Source organism: Leptodactylus fuscus, chromosome 1 (genome assembly GCF_031893055.1).
Source record: "Leptodactylus fuscus isolate aLepFus1 chromosome 1, aLepFus1.hap2, whole genome shotgun sequence".
NCBI classification, from domain to species: domain Eukaryota; kingdom Metazoa; phylum Chordata; class Amphibia; order Anura; family Leptodactylidae; genus Leptodactylus; species Leptodactylus fuscus.
Window position 1 is genome coordinate 159,502,587 of NC_134265.1, and position 24,983 is coordinate 159,527,569.

Below are 24,983 nucleotides of genomic sequence, written 5' to 3' on the forward strand. Positions count from 1 at the left end.
CAACTATACAGCGCACTTTGCACAAATAGAAGCTGTATGGGAGAGTGATGAGAAAGAAGCCGTTTCTGCACGTACGCCACAAATAGAGTTTCCTGAGGTATGAAAAAGCACATTTGGACAAGGCAGCTTCATTTTGGAAACAAAAATTGAGTTGTTTGGTTATAAAAAAAAGGCGTTATGCATGGCGTCCAAAAAGAAACAGCATTCCAAGAAAAACACATGCTACCCACTGTAAAATTTGGTGGAGGTTCCATCATGCTTTGGGGCTGTGTGGCCAATGCCGGCATCGGGAATCTTGTTAAAGTTGAGAGTCGCATGGATTCCACTCAGTATCAGCAGATTCTTGAGAATAATGTTCAAGAATCAGTGACGAAGTTGAAGTTACGCCGGGGATGGATATTTCAGCAAGACAATGATCCAAAACACCGCTCCAAATCCTCAGGCATTCATGCAGAGGAACAATTACAATGTTCTGGAATGGCCATCCCAGTCCCCAGACCTGAATATCATTGAACATCTGTGGGATGATTTGAAGCGGGCTGTCCATGCTCGGCGACCATCTAACTTAACTGAACTTGAATTGTTTGTCCAAAATACCTTTATCCAGGATCCAGGAACTGATTAAAAGCTACAGGAAGCGACTAGAGGCTGTTATCTTTGCAAAAGGAGGATCTACTAAATATTAATGTCACTTTTCTGTTGAGGTGCCCATACTTTTGCACCGGTCAAATTTTGGTTTAATGCATATTGCACATTTTCTGTTAGTACAATAAACCTCATTTCAATCCTGAAATATTACTGTGTCCATCAGTTATTAGATATATCAAACTGAAATGGCTGTTGCAAACACCAAAATATTTAGAACTAAAAATGATTAAGATTAATAGGGGTGCCCAAACTTTTTCATAGGACTGTATATATATATATATATATATATATATATATATATATATATATGCATATAGAAGAATATCAAACATATAAAGACTATATGTATGCCACAATATTGTACTACAGTTCATAGTAACATAAATCTGAATGGTAGTCCATGTACTGAAATATAAGAAAAAATTCTTATTGAATTTAGTGAGTGAATTACAGCATTTCTGAAATACAATATTTGATAATCCAGAATCCTTGGATTGCTGTGGTACCAGATTATTGGATCTTTTTTGGAACATTAAATATCTATACGTATACTACGTGCTCCATGATGACTTTCAGGAATCATGAGGATGAACAAAGTCCCCACCAAATCTTCTTATTTTCATGTGTCAACATCTGAGCTCCTTTATAGTTTTGCTAATGCTAGAGTGCTGTTCAATTTTGGAACTACAACATGATTTCAAAGAACCACTTTCTGTGTTACTATCCAACAATGTTTGTGAGCAGATACCCCTGTCCTAATGGATTCACACTTTGTGTGCCCAACTGCTGGCATGTGGTCTTACACCTATCTTCTCTCTACATAGAGTAGTTGCCCCATTCCTGCAACCAGATTTTTATTTATGTGTTGTCTTGAAATTGTTAGTTATTGTATGTTTGTGCCTTTTTATTTTCAGTGTTCATGCAGCAGCGACATGGTGAAAATATCAATGGATATATTTGTAAAAATGTTTCAGCCAGAGAAGTATGAGATTTGGAAACAAGGAAAAGACATCTATACTATTGATCACTCAAAGCCTACTGTTGAATCAACACCAGAAGTTAAAGCATGGATGAGTAAAAGGAGAAGAAGAATGAAGAGTGCTTTGAAGGGGTATATTTAAACTATTACTTTTCTGCCAGTGAATGATGATGATTTTTTTTTGTTCTGGTAAAATCAAGAAACTGACTGAACAGGCTCGTACTCTTTCATCGGGTGATCGGTGGCATTATTGGACAGGCTGATTATCGGGAACAGGCGATCATGCAACTGTTCTTTCCTGATTGTCTCCTGTAAAATCATTGGATATAATAAGTTGCTTCTTCTCTATTCACATGTTTTAAGTATTCTCTGACTGATGATATATATGCCTAAAGTGGGATACATTGGTAATAAGCTCCTATTTTAAAACAAAACAAAAGCCACATGGTATAACTTTGTGGGGTTTTTTTATGAAATGAGAAACTTTTGTAATGAACTTTTCTCACAAAAGGGAGCATTGTGGAGTAGAGTTGTTATTGGCTTCTATAAAGGTAGTTTTACCCAACATCCACAAGGGTCAGTTGTTTTTTGATAACCAATATACCTATCAATATAAACAGTCATGGCTATAGGTGTTGACACTCCTGAAATTTTTTCAGAAAGTTAAGTATTTCTCCCAGAAAATTATTGCAGTTACACGTTTTGTTATACACGTGTTTATTCCTGTTGTTTATTGTCTATTGGAACAACACAAAAAAAAGAGAAAAAATGGCAAATTGGACATAATTTCAAACAAAACTCCAAAATGGAAGAGACAGAGAATTGTTGGCACTTTTTCAAAATTGTAAATAACTTTGTTTAATGCATGAGATGCTCGTTCAAACTCATCTATGGCAAGTAACAGGTGTGGGCAATATAAAAAAATCACTCCTGAAACCAGATAAAAAGGAGAGAAGTTGACTCCAGCTTTGCATTGTGTTTTTGTATGTGTCGAACTAAGTATAAAGAACAGAAAGAGTTAAAATGTATGCGACCCAAAATTCCGTTAGTGGGAAAAAAAAGCTAGCAGAACCTATTGAAATCAATGGGATGCTTTTTTTTTCAGCGTGGAAAATTCCACACCAAATTCCTCACCATTTTCCTCCATGTGAATGGGACCCTAAGTGTCTCCAAAGGTGGCCATGCCTGTCTGGGAGGAGGATGTGAGACCTTGACTCGCAGTCAGCTGTTACTAGTTTTTCCTAATCTGTCTAGGCTCATTACTTTGCATAAACATGTGGGGACTGGGCAGAGTGGGAAAAGTATAGGGATAAGGTTTAGGTGGTGATGCAGGACCATAGACAATGTACAGATAACCATTAGGGAAATAGGAGCAGGGCTGCTTTTGACTGTATACTTAGTATACAGTTTCCAGCGGCTTAAGTGTTGGACCCTGACTAATCTGATACAGGGTTATCAGTGTCAAAAATGTTCAGATACTGGACAACTACTATAAGTTTATTGCTTTGAGAAGTGTTGAGGCTGTAAGTGTAGGAGACTCAGTTTTTCATTTGGTAAGCAGAGTTTGCGATTATGCATAATCTAATGTGGTATGAAATTTATAGTTTAGTGTCCTTTTGTGCTGTATTCCGAAAATTGTTTCAGGAGATTCTGATTCCATTACCATTCTGGTAGGTGCAATTGTACAGTAGAGACATACCTTAGCTTTCTGCATGCAAAGAGTGGAAATGGAGGAAATTTATACTGGGAAACTTGGAAAAATGCTCTTCCATGATAAGCCTTGTGTTTGTCAGTGGCAAAAAGCATGCGAGGAAGCCATTTTGGAAGTTACTGCTTTTCATTAGTGTTAAGTTGATCTGCGCTTGGAGAGAGAACTGGAATTAATGGCATATTTTTAGCTACACTTTCCAAACAGTTATTAAAAAAGATTTGTGTAGGGGAGATATAGTAGATTTACCAGGGATTGGAATATCTGGGGTGAGAAAGCCATCCAGAATAAGGGAGGTGTAGAAGTCCCAGGTATATATATTTTTTGTGTGTGGAATAGTGTAGTCTACTACATTATTCCATAGTGCAATAAAAATATTAAAGTTTAATTTTAGAACATTAAAACCGGTGCCATGGCAACATATCCTTTAAATCCTGTAAATTGCAAGTTAGATACTCAGATTAGTTGTTTTTTTTTTCCCCAGCAGATGCTTGTTTAGAATGTGGTATGAGGAATTTAGAAGCCAAGTTGATACCTTGAACTTTGTCATGTTTCAGAAACTATTCGTATACAATATTTTGCAGTATGGCAGTAGTGTCTAGCTGAAAAGAAAGGTCATTAGAGACTAACTTTGCCATGAACAAGTTTAATTGGTCTTCAACAATGCATGCATTTAAATCTAATATCTCATGAATGGTAGGAGCCAGTATTTCCTAGTGTCTGATCTGCATGTCATGATGTCTGGAGATTACAATAGGTATGTTTAGTCCAAAGATTTTCTATATCCGGAAACCATGGCTTTTCCGTTCCCCAAGATAAAAGTATCTGTTTACAGTGGTATATACAGAAAGAAATGTGGTAATCTGATACTGGGCAGAGATAAGTGAGAATTCTTCCCTTTCACGTCTAGTGAGAGAAATGGGCCTAAGAAAGGGCCTGGTATAGAGGATTTATTAAAAAAAAAAAGAAATGTTCCTGGTAGATTGGGCTTAATGAACATATACTGATTATTTTAAAACCAATTTCATTGTATTACATTTCTTTTAACAGACATTTTTGATGCTTTTCTTTTAATACCTTCCTTTACAGATTTTCAGCCGCTATAGGTTGTGATCTAATTGATCTAATTTTCCTTAGTTATATTCATGCTCACCTTTCTCATGGCAAAGTCCCAAAGGTTATTTAACCCAACCTTTTAGAACTTGAGGAACTTTGATAGAGGCTTAGGAAGTCTCCAAATCAAACCGTGATCTGTAACATAATAAATTCTAAACACTATCAGCACACAAAAAAATGACATTTTTGTGCTATTTTATTAAGGTGAAAGGCGTTTATATTAGAAGCTGTTTTATCTTATCCACACCAGACATTCTAATCTGACAGCAGTATCTTCTATTACAGCCTTCAGCATACCACATCTCGTTCTAAGAAGCTTAAGACTCAGGAGGACAAGAAAGTATCAGCCATGGTAGTCGGGGCAGAAATCATAGCTACTGAAGCTGCTACAGATGGTTTCAAGGTCAATGAAAAACCCATAGAAAATGCAGTGCTAGTAAACAAAGAAGTGCCTTCAGGGGAAAAGAGGAACATTAGAGAAGTGCATCTGGATCACCGCTTATTGAATAATATCCAGGCCCCAGGTGAGATAAGGACTGATTAAGTTTCTTTGATAAGTTGTAGGTAGTTAAAGGTACAACATTCAACCTTGTGTTCTGAGTTGCAGACCTTGAAGTGCAGTAAATTATGGGTTTCACTTAAAATTAGATTATAAACAGCCTGTATCAACATATGGAAGCCCCTGAAGACATATTTCTCTTACTCGGACAAGCGGATGATATGATTTGTAATCTTTGTCTTTAGACTATATATCATATAGCAGGCTTTAACTTGACTTTTTATGTGTAGCATATTAAAAGGACAGAACCACACGTTAATGGGGTATTCCCATGTCAAGGATCCAATCTATATTGCTATCTTATGCAAGTTCAAATTTTTTCTAAGTATGTTGTTTTAGAAATGCAGCTTTGTTGCCTGCTATGTGAATTTATTATTCCAGTTGTTTACTCGGTCCCCATCATGTATCTAACAGACAAGTTGACTCACTGTTCTCTCCAACCCTGTGTAATGTAATATACATTTACTGTGCATACTATTTGATGTGCATTTATATTAGATTTCTAGTAATAATAATCTCTCATGGTAAGGGTAATGTCTATACCTACTGAGGTATTTCATAATGTCCTGTCCAACAGTCAAAGCCTCTCACCAGCTTGCTGATTACTGCAGGGTACTTGGTCAATACTGTTGGAGAATCATAATCTTTGAAGGGATCTACCTCATTAAGATTAAGAAGATTGATTGAGAGAATGCCAGAGTGTGCAAAGCTGTCATCAATGCAAACGAGGGTTACTTTGAAGAATCTAAAATATAAAACATTTGTTTGGTTTACTACTTAATTCATGTGTCCCTTCATAGTTTTCATGTCTTCAATATGAATCTACAATATAGAAGATTTAAAAAGAAAGCACACTTGTATTCTGCAAAATTTAGCAGTTCCCTCCTCTGCATGCTCTATCTGCAGTTTGCATTTCTCTCTGAGCTGGTGAAAGGAGACTAGCTGCCATGCACTTTTTACAGTATATAGAGGGGGATCGGCTTCAAAATTACAGTTTCATCTCAATAAATTAGAATATCTTAAACCGTTGAATTACTGAGAAAAATGAATGTTTTCAAAGTGAACCTCTTATATTTTCCAGATAAATTAGAGTGATCAGTTTCAAGCTTTTATCTCTTTGAATGTTTTTTATTGTGACTTACAGCTAATGAAAACCTAGTTACAGTCTCAGAAATTTACAATTAAATGTAGTTAATGTGTTAGGATTAATATGTTTAGGGAGCAAGCAAAGTCAGGTTTTGGCATAAGCTGTACTTGTGTGATGTTTAAAGGGGTTTTCCCATCTCCCTCTCACCAGTTTTTCTGCTGTCTCTTCTTTTCACTTCTTACATTCTTAAACAAGCTGGTGGGCTGACTTTGACTGTTTGATGGACAGGACACTATGAAGTACCTGAGTAGATAGAAATTACCTTTAAATTGAGAGACGATTATTTACTATAATTTAATAATGCACATCAAGTAATATGCACAGTAAATGTTTATTACATTACACAGGTTTAGAGAGAACACTTACATTCTCTCTGGACTGACAGCGGACATGTGATAAACACTACCTTCTATATTTCACAAACGCTCACAAGGCACTATACCTTATGTTAAATCTCACCCACAATTTACATAAAATTTGTATAGAATCCATACTGATAACCGACCTCCAGTACATTTTGAAACCTGCACCATTTCAACTTGTTGCAGGGTTTTATTAACACAGTTTTCTCCTTTTGCATTGCATAGGGTAAAATCTGTGTTAAAACACAGCAGTTACACAACAATATTTATTTATAAAAAATAAATAAAAAAAAAAACGTACCATATATACTCGAGTATAAGCCGAGTTTTTCAGCACAGTTTTTGTGCTGAAAAAGTGCGCCTTGGCTTATACTCGTGTCAATACGGTAATTGAAGATGTCACATGAATGGTCCGCAGTGAAAGACCTCTGTGGGAGGCCGCTGGAGCAGCGATAGGTGAGTGGTGAGGCAGCGCTGCCTCCAGGACCACCCCAAGATGTTTCCAGAGCATCTTGTCTGCCTTGGAAACATCTTAAGGCGGCCCTGGAGACAGCGCTACCTCACTGACCACCTATCAGCAGCAGCGCTCTTCCAGCGGCCTCCCACAGATGTTTTTTACTGTGGACCAGTGAAATTACCACTCGAGTCAATACGGTAATTGACTCGACCCTATTGACTTGCTGCAGCGGGCCTCCGCTCTAGTCCTGGCCCCCTCCCCTGGCTACAACACACGCCGGGTGACGTAGCCACATTAGCTCAGGCCCGCACCCAGCATATGTCGATGACTTCTTACTGCGGCGTTACCACGCCCCCTACACTGAGACGCAGGAGCAGCCGTGAGAGAAGATGAGCAGTGGCGGGAGCAACAGCGCAAGGTCGGTAAGTATGAGAACTTAATGTTTGTTTGTCCCCGGGCCTGCTCACTGCCAACCCCCGCGTCACCTTATACTATAGGCCGCGGAGGCCGGCAGTAACTAGGCCCGAGCCCCAGCCGCGATCCCACTGCCGCTATTATTATACTCGGGGGGGGGGGGGGGGGGGGAAGGGTGTCTTTTCAGATCCCCGAGTATAATAATCGGAGCCCCAGGGGAGGTGAGAGAAAATAATAAACAGATATTGCCATAATCTTACTGACTCCCAGAATAAAGGTAACATGTTACTTATGCTGTATGGCGAAAAATTGAAAAGGTAAAACACAGTGCCAGAATTGTATGTTTTTTTTTTTAAATTAAATCCAGCAAGAAAGAGTTAGAGGACCTTTCATGGGTTTGGGCACAGGCCGTTCTATATACTGCTGGAAAGCCAACAGTGCGCTGAATTCAACGCACTGTCAGCTTTCACAATCTTTTCCCCGGGTGAAGAGCTATCCCAGTACTGTAGCTCTTCACAGTCAGAAGGGCGTTCCTGACAGTCTGTCAGGAACGTCCTTCTCCACAGCCTATCGCGCTGTACAGAGTGAGCGGGGAGGAACTCCCCCTGCCTCTTCTCACAGTGCTCGTCCATAGATGAGTATTATCAGGAGGGGAGGGGGCGTTCCTCCCCACTCACACTGTACAGCGCTATAGGCGCTGCTGTGAAGGACATTCCTGACAGACTGTCAGAAACGCCCTTCTGACTGTGAAGAGCTAAGGTACCGGGACTGATAGCTCTTCACCCGGGGCACATATTGTGAAAGCCGATAGTGTGCTGAATTCAGCGCACTGTCAGCTTTCCAGCAGTATATAGAACTGCCTGTGCCCAAATCCATGAAAGGTCCTCTTTAATATAATGTATTCAGTAAGTTGTAAGTACCCAAATATGGTGTCATTAAAAAATGCATCTCACCCCACAAACAACAAGTCCTTATATGGCCACGTCACCAGAAAAATAAAGAAAATATTGCTTGTACAACGTGAAGCCAAAATCCCAAAAATCGCCAAATCATTAGAACACAACTGGCTGCGTCAGTAGGGGAATGTATAAGCTGTGCATGCGTATATCAGGGCACACCCCAGATTTACAGCTTATGAGGGAAAATATACCCGAAGTGACCTCCTCCCTCCCCCCACAATAATGGAAACTACTGGAGAAATAGTATGGAATTTGTTTGCAATGTATTACGCATAACTTACATATTTACTCTTCACCATCCGCTGTTCGTTCATGTCTGGGGTACTAAGGCTTACTACACCCCCTGATAAATTCTTTGTGGAGTTCACTTTTCAAAATGCGGTCACTCCTTTTGGGAATCCACTTTTCTGGTATCTTACAGGCTCTACAAACATGAAATGCCGTTCAGATACCAAATATCTGAATCTGTACTCCAAAAGCCACATAGCGCTCCTTCCTTTCTGTGCCCTGCTGTGTGCCCAAACTGTAGTTTATGCAACATGTATCACACTAGCGTACCCAGGATAATGTACGTAATGTCATATATGGGTGTAAACTGCTGTTTGGGCAGAGCCGGGCACAAAAGGGAAGGAGCGCTATTTGGTTTTTGCAGCACAGACTTGGATGGTTTGGTTTTTGGACACCATGCCACTTTTGGAGAGCTGAATCACCAGTAATGTGGAGTCCCCTGACATGTAGCCCTATTTTGGAAACTACATCCCTGAAGGAATTTATTCATGAGTACAGAGAGTATTTTTAAAGGGATGCTATCTTTCAAACACATTTTTTTTTCTGAGTAACATGTTAGAATAGCCTTAAGGCAGGCTATTCTTCTTCTACCTTTCTTTGTCTTCTCCACGCCGCCATTCCGTAGGAATCCTGGTTTATGTCGGTATGTAAATTAGTTCTCTCGAAGCACTGGGGGCGCGTCCCATCGCTCAAACAGCACTGGGGGCATCCCCAATGCTGCGAGAGAACTTTTGTATTTTTTTTAAGTTAACAAAGTGTTAGAAAAACTATAAATTTGATAATGTCGTAATGTTCCCAACCCACAGAATACACTAACATCATTTTTGGATACACAGTGAATGCCAAAAAAAAGAAACCTGTAAAATGTTGCACAAAGGCAATTTTTCTTGAATTCCATTTAATTCAGATTTTTTTCCTGCTGCCCAGTACATTGTAGAGAATATTAAATGTTTTCAATGCAAAGTACAATTTGTTATGCAAACAAAAAATAAAACCCAGAAAAAGTTATGACATTTGAAGCCAGAGAGCAAAAAATAAAAATTGAAAAATGGCTGCGGCTGCAAGGATTTGACTGCTGACACTGTCTTACAGAGCACCTCAAAGTGACAAACAACATTTGTATGTTTGGAGAAAACGAACATTGAATCAATATGTAAATGGTGCACTTGGGGCACACCGTTGGTGCCCAGAGTATCAACTACCTGATTTTCAAAGTTACTTTTCTCCAAATGACATGCATAACAAAGGAATGTTGTTTATTACTGTAATGTTCTCTGTAATCTGGTGTTGCCAGTTGAATGTACTTAGAGAATATGGTAGGCTCCTTTTTTATTAATGGCTGTTTTTTAAAGCCTGTTTCATCAAGATTTTATACCTTATAATTCTTGTCTGTCCTTAGGAATAGCCATTTATAAGATTATGATGCCACAGATCAGATGATATTCGAAAATTGTATGGAGCTAGAAGCACTTGGCTCTGTGCTGTATTCTGTTAGTGACTGTACTGCATTATTGCCTTGACCATGGGCACTATACAGTGTACGGAGCCTTCTGCTTCTGACTGCGTATACTGTGCAGATATTATCTGCTCAGTGGAGTGTAAGGTGTTAGGCCATTAATACTAAATCAGCAGCGGGGTATACTGTATGTCTAGGAATAGGTAAGAGGTATGTGGTCTAATTCTACATCACAAGGGAGATTTTTATTTTTTGCCTCTATCAGTTAGGGTCTGGAAAGAAGGGTGTTAACCCAAATGGCATGGTTAACGTTTTAGCATTTTATCAAAAAGTTACTTTTGTATCAAACCAAGATGGTTTGGAGCTTTTAATGTAAGATTGCATGCATACTTCCATTTCCATACACTCTGAACAGAATAAGAATGATTCTATTCTGTTACTCTGACTACACAAGGAACTAGAGAATATTTTTTCTTCTTCTGAGCAACGTCAGAATAATATAATACACTGAATCAAAAAAGTTACATTTTCCAATTCTGTAAACCTTTTTAGAACATTTGATTTTTCCATCGTGTAATATACATGTCCTGTGGTTAGCCACATTGAAAGCCACATCTGGAAAGGATAAACTTGTTTTATTTGGTATACAGGTTGTCTTCCCATTCCCTTGGATCAAGGCACAAAACCAGAAGAAATGGATAACCATGACCTCAGCTTGGCTGCTTCAGGGCTGGCAGAGTTGTGTGGATCTCCTGCCCAATCTGCTCCAGTCAAAGTAGAAGACTGCATCAGTTCACTGAAAGGGAATGACCAGAAAGCAGACGCTCAGAAGACACAAGTGTATCATCTTTCAGAGGCCGAGAATTTCGAGAAAGAAGAGACTAGCAGCTTTTCAAGTGGTGCAGATGAGGATGATGTCAGTGACCTTGAGGTTGCCGATTGTGGCCTAGAACCTGGTGAAGTTTCTGGCTTGACGAATGATCAGAACCAGTGCTCTGAACAGACCAGTTTGTGTGTAAGCACTCATCATTTCATTGTATTTATGCACTCTCTGTCCTATTGAGCAGCTGTTAGCAGATCTTTAGCAGTAAAGCTGGAACCTCATTAATGTTGCAGAGACGGTATTATACTTGCTCAGTTACTGAATCGGACAGAGCATTAATCACTATAAACCAAGATGGATTTGATTGTACAGTCTTGACAGCCTGTCTGCTGGACTTGTAAAATTAACAACTATCAGCATAAATCACTGGACTACAGTGAGCATCATGTATGACAGGTTACCTGTCATGTGCATAGAGGTGCCATGTACATCATGCTTCCTCTTTCAGTGTGCTAGCTATAAATCAGACTTCCGATTTCTGCAACCTAAGAACACAATTTTTGTATCCTTATTCAAGTGGCGGTGATGTACGGAAGCTTTTATTTTATAGATATCTTGTAAAAGTAAGAATTTGACAAATTAGACTCCACTATGTAGTATGTATTAGTTTAATACTGGAAAGGCTAACCTGCTTACTTAATAGTCTATAATCAGATCTGACCAACTTGTTTTTACACTGCTACAATATTCTTTATTTTGAGGAAATTTGCTCCAATTGGGGACATTGTGGTCTGCGGTAAAAGCTAAACCCAAACCTTAAATTTTACTTTTGTATATTTGTGTTGCAGTGAATAAAGGTAGTGTTTTATTTCTGTAGGATCAGCTGAAAACATTGCAGGGCGCAGCTATGTTCCCTGGTTATTTAGTAGCAGTTAAACATTACTGTAGCTATGTTATGTTAGTACTTAGGGTGAGTCTGTCTCACGTTTCTAGTAAATATTAAAAGGATATTCTAAGATACTTATGACATATCCACAGACTATACTATAAATATCCATTAGGTGCCTGGCCCTTACCTATTTTAAGATCTACGGTCCCACACACCTGCTACCGTATGAATGCATGTACAGCTGACTCTTTTCTCTTCTATGGGCGTTCTGAAATACCCAAACAGGCTTTACTATTTATGTAACTATTATGGAAGTGGTTGGAGAGAGCGGCACATGTGATCACATCTCCGCTCACATAGCCTATGAGAAAGGGGGTGGGGTATCTGCCAATGAGATGGGAATACGCCTTTAATTGAAGCTTTTTCACTTGCATGCAATGTGATTCACTCTTACAGTCTATACTTATAATTTTTCATATACTGTGCAATTAGTTAGATGATCTACTGAATTTTGGTAATCTTAGGGTTTCTTTGTAGACTACTTTTCCAGCATTTTTAAACACTTGTAAGAGACCAAGAGCACACTGAGTTTGAAGAGGTTAATTTATTAATTTATTAATATTTTGTATCGCCTTAGGGCGGGTTCACATTTGCGCCCGATCTCCGCTTTGCGGGTTTCCGTCTTCTGCCTGAGAAACTGAACAGGAGACGGAAACCCGGCAGTCAGTTTTCAAACCCATTCACTTGAATGGGTTTGCAAAGTGACCGCACGTGCGCGTCTTCTGGTCTCTGCGGTGAAACCTTTTTTTTATTTTATTTTCAGCACAGTTTTTCTGCTGAAAAAGTCCCCCTCGGCTAAACTCGAGTCAGGGAGAGATGACTTGGGGCGGCCCTGGAGACAGCGCTGCTGCCAATAGGTGAGTGGTGAAGCAGCACTGTCTCCAGGGCCGCTCCAAGTCATCTCTCCCTGACTCTAGCGGCCACCTCCACCACACACTGAAGCGCCATCCCACTCATCTGACCCCTGGTTCACATTAGCTTATGTATTCCGTCTGGGGGAGTCCGCACTGTTCAGTTAAAGCACACGGACCCCATGGACTATAATGGCGTCCGTGTGCTTGCCGCGCTCTGCCCGCACAAATAGTTTTGGTTGTCTAACTGCCCCTTCCCTGAGATTGGGTTTTTCCCCCCACTTTGAGATCAGCCTACCTGCAGTGCTTCTCCATCAGGAAGGGGTTAATAGGAGCACTGCAGATACCCTACATTCAGCCAGGCTGAATTCCAAGTGGGGGAAAAAACCCCAATCTTCAAGCTCAGGGAAGGGGCAGACAGACAACCAAAACACCCCCTCCTCTTCCCCAGCACCCAGCATCTCCTGTACCCAAAAACTCCAGACACCCTACCCATCCCATCGGTACCCGTCATCAGACCCCCTAGGTTTCAAGACCCCTAGGGAGTCTAATAAATGTTTAAAAAAAAAAAAAAAAAAAAAAAAAGGGAAACAAAAAGTATTAAAAATTCATATCACCCCCATTTCCCCCCCTCGGCTTATACTCGAGTCAATAATTTTTCCCAGTTTTTTTGTGGTAAAATTTGGGGCTTAGGCTTATATTCAGTCGGCTTATACTCAAGTATATACACTAATTTGAATTGGCATTTAAAGTAATATTTGGCCTCAACTTTTTTGGCCAAAAAAACTAAAACTGTCAAACATAGCCTCAAAAGTAGTGTGAAAAATACTGTTTTTATTTATGCTGCCTGACCTATACTTTGAGTCGTGTTCATTTAAAGCCTACAAACTGTGGTACATTTCTTTTTTTCAGTTGAGTAACAATTTGCCTTTTTATATAGGGATGGCCAGAAAATAGTGTAAAAAGACAACAAAGAGCAAAAAGTTGGCGACTTCCACTTGGCAAACCTCCTTTGAGATCTCTAATGACCGTTGTTAAACAGCAGGCAACTAGTGATGAAGGTATTTATTTTGTTTGTCATGTATTATATTACATTACATTGAAGAACATGTATTAAGGATGTTTTGTGTAGTATTTTACATCTCTAAGAATGGTGACACTGTTAGTGTACGTTCCCTTGGGACTGAAATACTGCAGAATTTGTGCAGCAGAACAACCTTCCATTGTTTTTGCGGGAAATCCTCAGCAGCATAAAAACACACCAAAATGATGCATCATTTGTTGTAAATTTCATTACGGAAATGCGACTTCTAATCTGCAACATAAATTGACATGCTGTAGATTAAAAAATCCACACTACAGATCAGTTTGCACTCCAGATTTTTTTCTGTAGCATATAGGTGAGATTTAGGAAAATAATGTAATTTGCTTTGCTGGTATTACATTATGTGACCGAAAATCTGCAGTATGAGAACATGCCAAGTTGTAGGATGCCCATGAAGCAATAAAGTGGAGATTCTGAAAATTACATCCTAAAGTCCCTCAGGAAGGATTTCACCTAAGATAAGCTGTTAGGTGGTCAATAGTAGTGATGAGCGAACCCAAACCGCAAAGTTCGGGTCTGTACCAAACCTCGTAGTTTCGGGTATCCGAACCCAAACTTCAGCACTGAAGTTCGGGTTTGGCTCATCCCTAAAACTAGTTGATTGACTGCTGAGCAGCCAATCTATCAGATTTAAGCCCACAGACATGCCCAGCATGGGCATGACTGTGATTGGCCATGCGAGACATGTGACCCCTCTGTATAAGAGGCAAGGTCACAGGTCCCTTCGCCATTCCAGCTAGTTGGGGTAGGTAGGGAGTGACTGCAGTTGGAGATGGGGACCATCAGGGCTTTAGATAAATGTAATAATTTTCCTTTTCAGGGCAATGCAGCGAGGTAGGGAGAGGAGCCGGATACTGTGAGGGGCAGTTAGCCTAGAAATAATAATTGACCTTTTCAGGCCAGTGACAGTAAACTGTGTGTGTATACTATACCTTCTCCTAGTGCAGTAATAATAACTGCATGTGTACCTATGCTGCCTCCTAGTACAGTAACAATAACTGCATGAGTATATTCATTCTCCAGTGTTCCCATACTGGTAAATTGGACATGTGTTCAGAACTTGCCCTCTATGCCTTGGAGGTGCTGGCCTGCCCTGCAGCAAGTGTCCTATCAGAACTTGTGTTCAGTGGGTGTCATCACCGACAAGAGGATTCACCTATCCACAATCAACGTGGACATACTTGTGCTCATTAATGGATCTCACAGGACTTGTCCATGCCAGTGCCTGCATGAGTGGTTAATGTGTTAGCTACCTCCTCCTCTGCCTCTTCCAGTTACACCGCCACATCCAGCTACACCTCCTCCCCCTGGAATTCTACCGCCTGTTTCAAAATTATTTTTTTTATTTTTTATTTTATTTTATGATACTTTAAGTATTTTCCCTGCCCCATTTTTTGCAGGGCACTTGCCTTATCATTACCCCCCCTCCCCCTCCATTTTGCAGCTCTCTATCCCTTACTTATTCCCATTTTACAGCCATATTTGGGTCACCAAGTTCGAGTCCCCATTGATTTTTATGGGGTTCAGGTTGAGGTCAAGTTGGGTACCCGAATCAAACCTTTGGGCAAAGTTTGTCCAAGCTTGTCGTCTCTATCCCTCTTCCCTCGTAGATTGTAAGCCTTTGCAGGAAGGGCCCTCTATCACACTGTGCCAGTGGGTCATTGTTAGTATTATATCTGGGGTTGAGCCGATCTTGAGATTTCAGGATCGTTTTTAAAATCCGATTTTTGATCATTTTCCAGCCGACCCTAATCACGATCGTGAAATTTGCTCAATCACCGATCGGTATCCGATCTTTCCCGATCGCTCAACACTAATTATATCTGTATATTTTGTGTACTGTGTGTAAACTCCCAATTGTAAAGCACCATGGAATTAATGGTGCTATATAAATTATTATTATTATTAATAATAATAATAATAATAATAATAATAATTATTAATAATAATAATAAATCTCTGCTTTGACATTCATTGCAGAATACACAACACAACCTCTATTAGTTAAATTACTAACTGCCTTGGGTTATTTATGCCTGCTACATACACATTGTTACACAACCCCTTTGTTCATATGCCTCTCCTTGGGACAATTGGGGTATAGTGAACATACAATAAGGGGAAACTGTGAAACCACAGAAACCGAGGGTTCCAATGAATTGGCTAAATAGATGGCAACCCCATGGGGGTGGCAATTAGAACAATTTGTCATTAAGGCAGGAAGCGCAGTTGATCTTTTGGATGCCCTGTGTAGACGTAGAGACGGATAGATGTAGATGGACCAACTTGCATGTTGTAAATGTCTCAATCTGCTCTGTTCTTTATTGCAGTATAACCCCTTTGGATTGGTCCTAACACTTATGTAATAGTTTTTAGATATTGGTATGGGTTTGATGTTTGTCTCTTTGAATCTCAGATGATGGCTGTGTTGAATTGAGGATTTGGTATAACTTCTTTTTGTTACCTTCTGACACTGTGTTGGTTTTCTTTTGTGGTGTTAATTCTTTTAGTCTAATCAATTTTATGACTGTAGAGTGACAGCAAATGGACAATGGGGTTTGTTCTGCATCTGTGTAGCACTGGATATATATCAGGTGGACATGGTAAGGCCAAAGCCTCATTTATGCAGTGCCATATATAGCCAGCTACTCCCAGTCCTGCGTGGTAACCTTAGGGAGCTGCCAAACATTTGTTTTTATTGTACCCATCTTGGATACAGCGCTATCTTATCATATAACATTATATCAGTTTCAAGTACAAGCAACTTTATCTAGCATTCCGCTTTTAAGGATAGCAATGTTTTTCATACATTACATGATTGTAACCTTCACAAACAAATCCTCTGCTTCTATCAAGATACTTATTATTTTAACTAATATAGGTTATGTTTTATTTATTATTTTCTTATTCTGCAGTGAATTTCATTACATTATTAGGGATTGTTCTTGGATCAGAGCCTAGCAGTAAATTTCCTATTTCTATAATATTTATATAAACTATTGGAGTAGGATTCCACCCAAACGTTTCCTTGTTGGGCAGCACATCATATGGTTTTGGCAGGAACATGGTAAACTCTATGAGGGTGTTTTAAGACTGACATTTCATATGTTCCTGTTATTCTGAAGTATGATAGAGTAAGACGCATCAAATGTTTGAAGAGGTGCATGCCTCCTCAAAAATTTGCCTGACAATATGCCTGAACATGTAATATATGACAGCTTTTGAGCTTGTATAGATATGCATGATAGGTGATTCTGATTTCATTGTTTTTTTCTGACGCGAGAAGCATTAAAGGCAAAAAGCTTGCCTTTTTTGCATCAGAAAACTGGCACAAAACCCTTGCTAAAACCCCCCATATCTATGTAAAAAACAAACAAACCAGATTTACTACATGCTTTGCTAAGTGATGAGGAGAAGGGGCCTTTTTCAAAAAAAGAATCTCTGTATAAGGCCAGGTTCACATCTGAGTTGGAGACTCTGTTGGGAACCATCATCACAGATTGCCAAAATTTATGTGCAAAATAGCAGACAGTAAAGGAAGGAATCTCTTTGAAGCCCATTATAGTAAAGAGGGTCTGTAGAGCTCCTTGGTTTCCATCATGAAATGGCTCTGTAATAGAGCAGTACATTTATGAAAACAATGGAGATATGAACATAGCCTAAGTAGGAATAATTCCTGCACGGAGGACTTTTTCCTCTGCTGGTTTCAGTTTAAAAACAACACCTGACGGACCCCGTTTATAGTCAATGGGGTCTGCCTAGCTCCGTGTGTAACCGCTGTTGTAGCTGTCCACTGCACTGATGTGGATCGCTAGTCTCATGATTTTAGAAGTTATTGGCTGTGGCACTAAGGTTTTCTTTCAGTGTTTTATAGGTGTAAGTTTTTGAATATCTTTAGAGCCGATTTTCATTTAAATGTGACATTTTCAGCTTCAGGAACATGTACAAATAAGCTTTTGTGTAGAACTCTCTAGGTACTTATAATACCAATCAGTTGATTGCAATTACAGAGAAGAAACGCACAAAAAAACCTGCTAAGAATCTTCTACTTATATTCTCACAAAGTATTCTGCATTTAAGAGTATACATGGTAGTATATATATGTAGTAAGGTGCAAGATATACACTATGTGGAGAAAAGTATTACGAGACACAATCAACAAAATCAGGTGTTTTCTTTAGTCCCATTGTCACAGGGGTATAAAATCCATCACTCAGATATGCAATTTTTACATACATGGAAAGCAAATTCCCTTACAGCTGTATTGCTGTCTTCACTAGTAGACTTCAGCCGCCATTGACAGAGCTTCTGATGTGTCCCTATCTAGGCGTTAACCTTTGTAACTTCTTAGATGCACACTGTAAATGGAATTATGCCATACTGATACCAAAGCTCCTAAAGTTTGCATAGCACCTCCCCACCCTTTCTTGGTTAGGATGTGTCCACTCAGTCAAAATGGTTATCCTATCCAGTTACTCCGGTATTTTCTGCTTCCCTAACTACCCTGCAAACTGAGATATATAACTTTATTTGGTTATATAGAAGACTGCATATAAGATGCCATGTTATGTTTTTTCATAAGAGACTAGGTGGCCTATTGGTTCCTCATCTTTATAGATATTATATATTTATAGATATTATATAGTCTCCCGGTTATGAAAACTCAGTGCTATCCATAATGAATGTGACTATCCCCAATGGGTAATATTGGAATCTTTCTTGGAAGTCTCGGCCTTCATACAGGCTCTTCTGTGGGCCCTTGTGTTATGGCCCACACTCTCCCACGTGCGACTATTTGTTGCAGTTGTAGTGGCGAATTTGCTTTCCGTATGGATTGCAGAGCCCGGGTTCACCTCTAATACCAATATTCTATAACCTCCTTCTTTCCCCTGGCCTCTCACCAGAAGCATTTGTTTTGTGGAGACTTGCCTGATTTTGCTGCCTTAACAACTTCTTTTTTAACCGGTGGGTCTTCACCAAGACTATTTTACGAGCATGTTCCACTTTTTACGTTCTATACCATTCCTCTAAATCTAGAGGTCTCTTCCACTAGCTTTGAAAGAGTATGCTTATTTAGAGTGGCTGATAAGGGCTCCGCTTCCTTTATATATAGCCACCCCCTGATAGTAAGCTTGATTTTTATGGTGGCCTGGGCGCAAGACCTTGACACTACCCTGACCCCAGCACAATGGGTTGACTGCTGTACATCAATTAGCAAAGGCAGTTGGCAGGTCACTCTCATGGAGTCCTCTTTAAAAGTTCTTCACAGAACATATTTTGTCCCTCATCTACTACACCAATTTTTCCCTACTGTTTCACCCCTTTGTTTTACAGGCTGTAATGCCATAGGTATTACCCTCCATGTATGGTGGTCCTGTTCTCATGCCCTACGCTTTTGGCTGGCTATCCATAGGATTGCTTAATGGCTTTTTGGACAGTCTTTCCCATTTCAGGCTTCCATGTTTCTCCTCAACCTTAAGCCCTCTAATTTGAAATATGTTTCAATTTAAGCTACTCCAGTATATTTTATTAGCTGCCCAGACTCACATAGTTTCCAACTGGAGAAAATTACTTCTCTCAGTGGCTAAGGTTATGCGATGGGTCATTATCATTATGCTCCATGAGAAGATTAATTTCATTATTTCTCATACCCACCCAATCTTTTATAATGTTTGGGCACTTTGGGTCAACAGGTCTTCTGACCCAGTTCTTCCATATGGTCTCCAACTTTAGTCCCATGACTGGATTGAGCCCTCACTCCCCACACTTCTCCCCAATGGCAGATCCTTAGTGTTGCTTTTTGTGGCCATTGTAGTGCTACTTCTCCCCCTTTCCTCCTCTGATTTAGGTTAAATTTTACATATTTGTTTTTTTTTTTTTTTTTTTACCTTGTTTACCTTATATTTTATACGCATGCTGCCATTTGACCTATGAAGCTGTTCTTGATACTTGTTGCCTACTAATTGGCAATTTGTTTTTTGTTTGATATGTATTTACTACGTTTCTATAGTGCTATTGTTATAATTTAATAAATACCTTTGAAACTATACAGAGGTACTGATGTGAAGGGGGTAAGAGCATGATCTAAGTCATTTAGAAAGCAGGTTCTGTTCACACAGAGCGGATTAGATGTGGTTCTAAACCCACATCCCAGAAAAAATGATTTTCTGTGATTTTTCAGCATGGTAATTAGCCGTGCCTTTTCTTACAGGTGACACATTTATTTTACGGTTTCCATTTTTTAAAATCACGCAGCCAGTTATCGCATACATTATTTTCCAATGCAGTTATAAATTTTGCCTCAAACGCTATGTATGAATATACCCTTAGGCATCTTATTTGGAGCCTGTAATGACATTTGCGAAATATAGGCGACACATTTTGCTGCTGCTGCTTTTTTAATTCTATGGCAGACAGTTCACTGACACATTTTACTTGATATTTTCATGCAAAATGGTTATTGCTGCTGCTAATGTGATCGCCCTACACTTCTTTCTAGAAAATAATCTTCTTTCAGCACAAGAGGAGCACTATGGAAGAAAAAAGGCATGTAATTTCATTATCCTTGGCTCAAGTTTCAATTCTGTTTATCACCGAGTTTGTAATTAATTTACTCAGTGTGAATCTTCATCTGCTCATCCGTCACCTACCTAATACCTGCATTTTAGGATGTAATTTATGTGAAGAAAACCTACATTTATAATCTCAGCCCAGTAGTTCTGCCTCACATAGCTCAGTTTGCTTTTAAGCATCTCTCCCAGAAAGGAGCGGCAGCCTGTGATCCATATCACTATAATCTTTTCATGCCTTGAGGGGCTGCAAGGAAAAGTGGGTTTCATTCTGATTGCAATATACAAATGAAATGACTTGATTAATATCATAGCATAGTTGGCGTTGAAATTAAAATTTAAATGTGTAGGCGGCTGGAGCAAAATGACTGGTTTACTATGGTCTAAAGCGAGCGCTCACCACAACGCTCTGTAATCTTTACAGAATTCACAAAGCAACATGATGCAATTCTAATTGAAGTGGAGATTGGGAGAGAGAGCTAAGGACATGGATTCGTACATTAAGAACAATAATGTACAATATGGAAAAAAAAAAGGAAGTGTTAAAGCATCTGTCAAGCAATTGAGAATTTCAGTACCCATAGTGCCTTATTTATAATAAGGCATCAACCAATTTATATAGATGAGGTTCAGATAAGAGCCTCATTAGGGGTCATTTTTATCAAGTTTTTGCATCCATTTAGTGGATCCCTTTAATGAATGCATTGCCATCTGGTTTTTGCTGTTATACATAAAATTGTGCAGAAGAAAAAAAGATCTTCGCCGACTAGGAACTGGTGTAGATTTCCAGTATAACTCACATCAGAAGAAAACTGTCGCGAGTTATGATAAATATGTTGTGCCAAGGTGTCCCAACCATACTGTCCACCCCATTCTGCCTACTTTCTCTGAAAGTGGCAAGTGTGCTGCAGAACAGGGAATATGTTGCATCTTTGGAAGAAAAGAGGGCCTTCTGCCAAATATACAACACATTCTGGGGCAAAACAGTGGCTCAGTGGTTAGCATTGCAGCGCTGGACTCCTGAGTTTGAATCCCGACCGGAACATCTGCAAGGAGTATGTATGTTCTCCCTGTGTTTGCGTGGATTTCCCCCCATTCTACAAAGACATACTGATAGGAAAAAAAAGTACATTGTGATCCCTATATGGGGCTCACAATCTATATTTTTTTTAAAAATCTATACGACACATTTTCACATTTACCCCTAAGGGCTAGTTCACACGGGGACATGGACGCTGATTTTGACAGCTGATTTCGCGGCCAAATCAGCCTCCATAAAATGTAGCCCTATGTGAATTGCTAGCTTTTTTTTTTTCTGCTAGCTTTTTTTATTGCTAGCTTTTTTTGCTAGCAGAAAAAGAAGCAACATGACCTTTCTTCAGGCGTTTAACGCCTGAAAAAATGAATAGGAGTCTATGGGGCACTGAAAAAACCGCCAGCGTTTTTTTTATCATGTACTTTTTTGTAATGCAAAAAAAAAAAAAGCTTCAAAAAAACTGACTGAAAAAGCGTCAAAAACAGTGTCAAAAACACCATCCAATGCAAAAAACAGTGTCCAAAAAAAGCGACGCTGAAAAATCAGTGACAAAATCAGCTAGGCTTTTTTCACGTGTGAACTAAGCCTAATGATTCTGTGCAAATGGATCGCTGGTTTACATCTGTTTTCATCTCTAAGTAGTATTTATCCCCTATAGTCCCCCTCATTTCATCCACACATGATTTTTGGCTTCAAAACATGACCAAACCTGTGTGTATATCTAGTCACAGGTTTTTGCAGGTGAAACATGTTAAATAATTGTGTTTTATTAATTAGATTTAACGATGTAAAAGAAAGAAAGCAAAATAAATTCTTAGAACTATATATTTGAAGCTTTTCTTGGGGTAACCATTTTGGAGGTAAACCGATTGGAGCAGATTTATGAAGCCTGGCGTTACTCATGCCAGTCTTCTTGGCCCTGAAGCTGGTGGCGAAGGGGGTGCCTGTTTATGCTTTGTATGTCATAAAACTAGTGTACAGGGCATAGTAAATCTTCCCATCGTTCCTCTGTTCTGAAAGGGACTAAATTCAATTGCATGAAACTGAATCACATCACATGCACTGTGTCTGCTGTGCACAGAGAAAAGCTCTAGGCTGTGTTTACACAGTGCTTTGTTACTGAAGAACAACATGCAGTTTTTAATGGCAGTAATGGGAAACATATTTTTACATTTCTAGTAAACCAGAATTTTTGAGTTTACTGGACGTTGCCATACAGGTGAAATGCATAGTAACACATGCTAGGCAATACTGCATACAGTTCTTCAGTAATAAGAAGCTACCAAATTGCTGGATGCGCTTTATTTCTCTCTACCTGCAGACATTACATTGAACAAACCATGGCAACATATATGGCTTCTCGTTTATTGTAATAGGATAAAGCATCTAAAGACAGTTGATTTATGGAAATATCTTATTAACCAATCATGGCAGCAGCTGAATGCATAAAAGCTTGCCAGCATGGTCAACTGGGGCCAGTGTTCATCGGACCAAATATAAAAAATGTCTCCTTGGTAACTTTGACCACAGGAATATTGTTGGCGAGAGACGTGACATAGAATACTGTGACTGTTTATAACATTCAGTTTTTTCACTTTGTTGATGACCGTGGCCAGAAGGCTAAATGTTGACAAAATGGCTGCTTACCACAGATGGTTACTTCAGGTAGTACAGATCTCTTAGAGCAAGTTGTGGAGTACCTCGAAGTCTGTGTGCAAATGTGTGATGATTTGTCTACGAGCCTCTTATATGTAAAATAAAATCTTAAGATGCATTATGAAAGCCTGTGAAATAATTATAGCTGTTTTATGTTGCTGAATTCCTGCTTCCTAAAGCAATAAAAAAGTCATCCTTGCAGTTAGCTGTGAATTGATTCGGGATATTTATTGACCCATTACTAGGACTTTTTTGTGTGTTCTTTCACATAAAACGGCAAGAACATTTTTTATCCAAGTTACTGTTCCTCTTAAGATTTTTTTGGCTTCTCAGCATTTTAGTTTATCTAGTATTTAAAGTTATAGCGTAGTTTGTCATCGTCTCTTCTTACTTGCTGTTTTTGTCCTAGATGTTTTTTCATGTGGTTGTTTCGGATTAAAGAGAATCTGTCAGGTTAGAATTAATTTTATCTTCTATTCTCTATAGGGTAGTTAATAAAATGAGGCATGTTTTTTTTCTTTAGCTCCCGGTTTGAGGAAATGGGAGACTAATGAGGCTAAGGGGTTTTGGCATTTCCGAAAGAGTCTCTATTTCTGAGTTTTACCAACCACATTTAGTGTGTGCTTAAATGCTGCAGATCCAGTACAGTACATGTGCATGGCATTTTAATACCCCTCCTACATTTAGCAGAAAACCTCTACACAGAAATTAGCAAGCTGTTCACTATGCTGTAACAATGCCACAGGTGTTGGAAACCAGTTTCCTCACTTCTTGTTTAGGAGTGAAATTCACAATGAATGTGCAGCAGAACCCCTATGTAGCATATGCGGTATTGTCCTGCAGTCCTATTCATCAAGCTTGCAGAAATGGAAGTGCTGCCAGTAGAAACCAGTTGAATATAAGGCCTGGTTCACGTTGGTGTTCGGGTTCCCATGCGGGAAGTCCGTTTGGGGCCTGCCTGAACAGAAAACCTATACGCTTTAAATAAAGGTTACCTATGAAACCACACAGATCCCATAGACTATAATGAGGTCCATGTGGTTTCCGCTCAGTTTCCACATGAAACATGCAGAGAAAAAAATGCTGCTTGCGTTAAAAGCGCTTGCCTAAGAAACCTCACAGTCCCCATAGACTATAATGCATTACTTTTCTCTCCGCATGTTTCGTGCAGAAACCACACAGACCTAGTCTATGGGGTCCATGTGGTTTCTTAGGCAACCGCTTTTTAATGTGTATAGGTTTCTGTTTAGGGTCCCCTCACAGAAACGTGAACACTGATGTGAACTGGGCCTAATGTATTTTTTAGTTAGAGGTTTTTGTAAAGAATCTATTGCATGTACAGTAAATATTTCCTAACTGGCAGCAGTGACTGTGAGGTCCAGTGGCGTACCTAAAGTCTTGCGGGCCCCAGTGCTATCTTTTATTGTGGGCCCCTACCTCATCCCTACAGCAAACTCTGATAGTGATGGTTACAGGTGCTAAGGAGTTTAATCAACCTTAGTGTGGTTAGGGTAATCTGTGGGTCCTCCATCTGGCCCATAAACCAAGGAGACCCACACATTACCCTAACCACACTAAGGCTGATTAAACTCCTTAGCACTTGTAACCATCACTATCAAGAATCTTCTGTAGGGATGAGTTAGGGAGCCCCAGACAAAAGATTGCATCGGAGCCCACAAGACTTTAGTTACGCCACAGCCACCTGATTAAGATACGCAAATAAGTTATAGCTTGTGTTTCTGCTTAGTGATTGGTAGTATATATAGATTAGATTGTACATCAACTGAATCTGGGAAACTTCAGCCAGTTTTGCTGACCACCTAATGGGTAGCAATACTAGTGAAGCAGCAATGACCAGATCAGTCTGAGGAGCACGCTGCTCATCTTGGTATGACTTTTGC

General features: G+C 39.5%; 1 protein-coding gene across 1 annotated transcript in view; it reads left to right on the forward strand.

The window, feature by feature from the left end:
- KDM4C (lysine demethylase 4C) overlaps positions 1-24,983 on the forward strand; it is a 282,851-nt gene that overhangs the window by 149,031 nt on the left and 108,837 nt on the right. The window contains exons 9-12 of the mRNA XM_075278892.1: positions 1,563-1,759; positions 4,737-4,975; positions 10,744-11,108; positions 13,657-13,777. Coding sequence (XP_075134993.1) covers positions 1,563-1,759; positions 4,737-4,975; positions 10,744-11,108; positions 13,657-13,777 — 922 coding nt within the window. The remainder of the gene's footprint in view (positions 1-1,562; positions 1,760-4,736; positions 4,976-10,743; positions 11,109-13,656; positions 13,778-24,983) is intronic.